Source organism: Mesitornis unicolor, unplaced genomic scaffold (assembly GCF_000695765.1).
Source record: "Mesitornis unicolor isolate BGI_N332 unplaced genomic scaffold, ASM69576v1 scaffold2020, whole genome shotgun sequence".
In the NCBI taxonomy this organism is placed as follows: Eukaryota; Metazoa; Chordata; class Aves; order Mesitornithiformes; family Mesitornithidae; genus Mesitornis; species Mesitornis unicolor.
The window spans coordinates 986-6,320 of NW_010158811.1; the positions used below are offsets into that span (position 1 = coordinate 986).

At 38.0% G+C, this 5,335-nt stretch overlaps 1 protein-coding gene across 1 annotated transcript in view; it reads left to right on the top strand.

Annotated features, from left to right (window-relative positions):
- Window positions 1–1,717: 1,717 nt before the first annotated feature.
- LOC104540691 (liprin-alpha-2-like) overlaps window positions 1,718–5,335 on the top strand; it is a gene marked incomplete at its 5' end in the record, with an annotated part of 14,210 nt that continues 10,592 nt past the window's right edge. Inside the window, 2 exons of the mRNA XM_010184559.1 lie at window positions 1,718–1,918; window positions 4,024–4,086. Coding sequence (XP_010182861.1) covers window positions 1,718–1,918; window positions 4,024–4,086 — 264 coding nt within the window. The remainder of the gene's footprint in view (window positions 1,919–4,023; window positions 4,087–5,335) is intronic.

The window sequence follows — 5,335 nt, forward strand, 5'->3', positions numbered from 1 at the left end:
AGCCAGTCACTATCACAGTCACTTTCACTTGCAGTCACAGATGCTCTGTCCCACTGAAATTCAAACACAAATAGTCCTTAATTGCCATCTACCCAGAATTAATTAAAAAAAATAATCTGAAAACATGGAATATAATGGCTACTATCACAGTGTCAGTGCATTGTATGCTGATGGACAGGTTTCTATTTCAGAAACAATAGAATAGAATAAGATGCTACTACAAGCCAATAGTAACTAGTAGGTGCATTTGAAAAGTGCTTTTGACAATTTATATTTGAAGGAATATTATACAGTGAAGTACAACAGATCTATAGTTAACAAAATTAGGTAGCTGTATAAAATTGTATATACCTTTTATGTATACAGAAGTATGTACACTCAGATACATTGAAGGTTAAGTACTGGATGATGATTTATGCACTTTTACACTCAGTGTCACAAAATCTAGAATATTAGCCATTTTGCTGCCCAGTGGAAACCTTTCGGTGTAGGTTATGCTGCTTCATCCCCATGGGGAGAGCTCTGTACTGAAAATGTAATTCACAGCACCAAACCCATGTGTGACAGTGATCTGGAAAAGGGTGAGGAGAGAGGGCAGGGAAGGTCTACTTTGCGGAGAGAAGTATCTTCTTCTCTCAGGTTTCACAGAGTCAAGCAGTCTTCTGGAGTTAAGCACTTAGTGAGGTGTGTGTTTGTTTTCCATTGTGTTATTCCCCAAATCTCGGTGATTATGGCATTCACTGCTTATGTTCTTCTCAAGCTTTTCTCTGTAGCATAATGTATTTCACACTGTGACAAAAACTTCCCACATGTATGTATCCATGCTTTTGAATTATCTCCTTTGAAAGCAAAGATCTGTAGACACCAACAATCATATTAATGAGGCAGCACAAAATAAGAAAGCTGAGAAAACTTATAAGAATTCCTACTCAGTAGGTCCCAGGAAGGACTGCTAGAAGTAGAGAATACCTTTTACAAGAAAAGAGTAAGTGGTGAAGTAAGGGTCTGTTGCTACCTAGGCCAGCAAGACTAACATAAGGAGAGGAAAAGCATGAAAGTGGCAAGTACATATCTTCTAAATTCACAGGTGGTGTAGCTGTGCTTACATCCTCCTGCAATTTCTAACCAGTATTTCTAGTTAGGGTATGATACCGTCTCAGACTCTTAACAAATTTACAGTAAGCTCAGTCCTCACTAGGTTGGTTATCTACACTCTGCTTGGTTTATGTCTACCATGAAAAAAAATCTAAGAAGTGTAAGGTTGTGCCCTGTGAGTAGGGACTAACACAGAAAGAGAGAGAAAGCCATTTTAGTACAGAAGTGAAAAAATTAATTCTTCCTAGATAGTTTTCCGTATATGCTAAGTTTATAAAATGGGCAGTAACACCAAATTGGGCCACTGCTTCCTCATTAAAGACCTGGGAAAGGAGTAGCCCAGGTGATGGAGGCATATAGCTCTAAAAATAATCCAAAGCATCCCTTTGGTTACAATAAAAGCAACAAAAAGTTCTGGTTACAGTACAAGCAACAAAAAGAGTTCATGTGAAGCCATGGCAATTTCAAAGTTCTGAAACAATTTTGTTTTATTAAAGACTATGATAGTCATACTCATTTCTGTGTATTACCATGCTTATTCAGATTGATTGGTGCCTTGATGATTAATTTGATTTAAGAAATGAAGCAATGCTCTGGATGAATGTGTCCTTTTTCTCAACAGCTCTGGCTGGGCATGCCAGCATGGTACGTTGCTGCATGCCGTGCCAATGTGAAGAGTGGAGCTATTATGTCTGCTTTATCAGATACTGAGATTCAAAGAGAAATTGGAATCAGCAATCCTCTTCATCGCTTAAAGCTCCGATTAGCAATCCAGGAGATGGTATCACTGACAAGTCCATCAGCACCTCCAACATCCAGAACAGTGAGTCCTGTTCAGCTAACCTTTTCTTCCCTACTTCGCCCTGCAGGAGTCTGCAGAAAGACTTTTGTAGCATGAGAGTGGCTCTATGGTAACACACACTTCACAATCAGTGGGATTTGTCCTACAGAGACTTAGAAGGGCCTCTTCGTTGCTCGCCTGATTGTTGGTCACTTATATTTTTCCTTTAGCAGATATTTTTTTTTAAGTCATGCTTTTGCTTAACTGTGATGTTATCTAAATCATCAGTATTGAGCATGTTACTTGTAATTTTGCTTGTATTTTTGCCTTTCTCTTCTTCCAAATCATCTCTCCCAAAGAAATGAGACTGTATTTCTCTTTTTTTGTTTGTTTGTTTATCTTTTTTTGGGGGGGAGGTGGGGGGCAGGTAAGGCAGGAGAGGGGAGAGGTTATGTAGGAACACAGCTCTTTTGAATCTTGTTCCCATTCACCTTTTTTGCATCCTTCCAAATGTTATCTAATCTGAGTTACCTGCCTTTAGGTTCTTCATGCATTTAAGAGAGGCAGGGATTGGAGATGTGAAGGGAGATTCTGGAAGGGGGGACTGGAGCATGTGCACTTGGTGAGGAATGGAGAGAAGGGGGAGAGTGGCAGCAGATGGGAAGGAAGGAAGTAAAGAAGAAACTCAGAGATACAGGTCTGAAAGGAAAGGGGAATATATAAAAAGAGCAAGAAAGTGCATTAGGAGCAAGTAAGAATGTATGTGCTAAAAGCATCTTTTAGTAGAAAATGAAGAAAACCAGGCCAAACTGATGAGGAGAAAATACCAAGATATAAAGGGGAGTTTCATGCTGAGAGGCTGATGGTGATGTTTATGAAAGAGGCAACCGAGACTGTAAGAAAATAAATAAACCAAGAAAAATAATCAGATCAGATGGGAAACGTGGCACAGAAGTGAAGGACAGAGACTGCTACTCAAGTAGTGCAGCCCAGACCTCTAGTACTAAGGTAACAATAATAGTAACAATAATAAGAACAATAACAATAATAATAATAATGATGGTATTTTGTGATCTCTCATCTTCATGGAATTCATGGAGAATCTTTTGGTGGAAATGAGATACCTTTGAGGGGTACCAGAACCACTGAGCTATTTGAGCAACTTGGCAACAGCACTCCAATGTTCCTACTGACTGGCCTTTTATCTTCACATTGCTAAGGTTCTTTAAATATTATAGGTCCCCATCTATTATTTTCTCCCCTCAGAATGGTTGTATATTCCACAACTATGGCAATACTATGAATCATAATGGATTTCACCTAAGTGAAGCAGTATAGACTCAACATGATGCTGAATAACTAAACAAAATTCATAAAAGCATATTTCAAAGCATAAGAGCATTTCTCTCATGAAATGAGAAAACAGTACTTGCAAGCTAGAGATACTAGGAATAATTTTGCCTTGTTTTGTTAGTTCTTCTTAACTGGCAGCACAAAAGTGCCCTGCCCTGGAATGTGCATTTCTGAGTCTCAAGTCTTTCTGTCTCCCCTGTTTCTCAGTAAAGGAGTTAATTTACTTCAGTTCTTAAAACAGCAAATTTCACCGTATTTGCACAGCAGACTTCCAGACCCCCTTCCTGCCTCATCTCATTGTCCTAGTAATAATCCGACTGAAAACAATAGGATGAGGAAAAATAGTTTTACAAGTGAATGCTTGTGACATTTTTGATCTACAGAAACTTGAGGGAAGTCATCATTATTTAGATTACAATATGAGCATGTGGTGCACGCAGAATATTTAGGCTGGAAAATCCTTGAGACCTGAAGCTTACCTCCAGACAGAGCTACAAGTTAAAGATGATATTTGCCACTTATGTCTGAAATGCAGCTTTAATTCTTGTTCTTTCCTTTGTGACGGTGCTTTGCCAGATTTCATCCATCAGTTCACGTCTGTTCAGAATCCTCTAACGAAAGACACAAAACACGTTGTCTAAAGTTGTCTCTAGTTGCAGCTCGGTAGAGGCAAGAACGTGGTTGTGCTGATGGTGATGCTATACGCTGTTAACTTACAGTGGTGCTGCCTTTCTTCTTTACCACTGCTTACCTAATGTGGATCCCACCTGTCTCCCTGTGGGCCTTGTCCATAGCCCTCAGGCAATGTTTGGGTGACCCATGAGGAAATGGAAAATCTCGCTGCTCCGGCTAAAACGGTTAGTCTTTTCACTTCCATTTAAAATGGTTTCAGTGCTTGAAATAGAACTAGGATGTATCCACTTTAATGCAGAGGCCATATCTTCTGTAAGATGCTTCCCAAGCATGCCATTAGAAAGTTGCAGGGAGTAGTGAAATTGAATTTAAAGAACAGTTACATCATTTCTCAGCAAAAGAAATTACAAACTGTATTGCAGTCACAGAAATTGTGTGAACCTAAAACCCAGATTGGAATTTTACAGTACATGATAGTTTCATTGCCAGTGTGAAACCTCATTTAGTGAAATGAAATTGTCATGGTTTTAGGTGCAACATTTCCCCTGTACTCTACTCCCTAGTACCTCTTTTAAACATAGTTTTATATCTGCTGAAATAGAAAGAAATGAGAAAAGGCTTGACAGTGGTGCATTACACAACTCAGTGTTTTCATTAATGCTGAGTCTTTCATGTCCGTATTCGTGTATTCATGCTGTTTGTTTTAGGGTGCATGGAGTGTGACATTTATTTATTGACTTTTGTCAAACCTCTCCTTGCTTTGGAGTGGGCATAAATAAATGTTAATAGATTTTATTCAATAGGTCTGACCTTTTTCTTTTACTTGGAAAATATGTTGTTATAGGTTTTATTTTTAGCATTACATCATAACAACTCCATAACAGAGCTTATAAAACATATTACAATCCTACAGTAAGATGTCTGAAAAACCTATGTTCAGTTTGGAGGACTTTATAATCAGCCCAGTCCATAAATGGTGAGGGAGGTACTGAATCTAAACTGAGATGCAATAAAGACTTATTGCTTAGAAATTATGTTTGCTGTACTATTTTAAATTTTCTCATGAACATTCATTAAGCAGATTCTCATCAATAAGGTTTTCTACAACTGAGCTCATTTTCCATTTTATTACTGTTGGTAAAGATAAATACAAATATAACAACACCTGAGTCACCAGAAGTAGAGTTGATCCTCTTTAACTGGCCAGTCAGAAAAATATAGTTTTGCCCTAAAAAAAGTTATATAAAAAGCTGCTTTACAGTGCATTCACAGGAAGATGGCTTTTTGTTGTGAATGTTGAAAATCTAACTAGAAACAAAAACAGGCAACTCTAATGCCTAATTTTGTATGTAAATGGTTATGTTTTGATTGTGAAACCGTAGAAAGTGTTTAACATATTGTTGTAAAGTTTCACTTTGACTCATTTGACTCATTTTTTTCTCTTTTTACCCGCTTTACTAATTGATTCCTGCT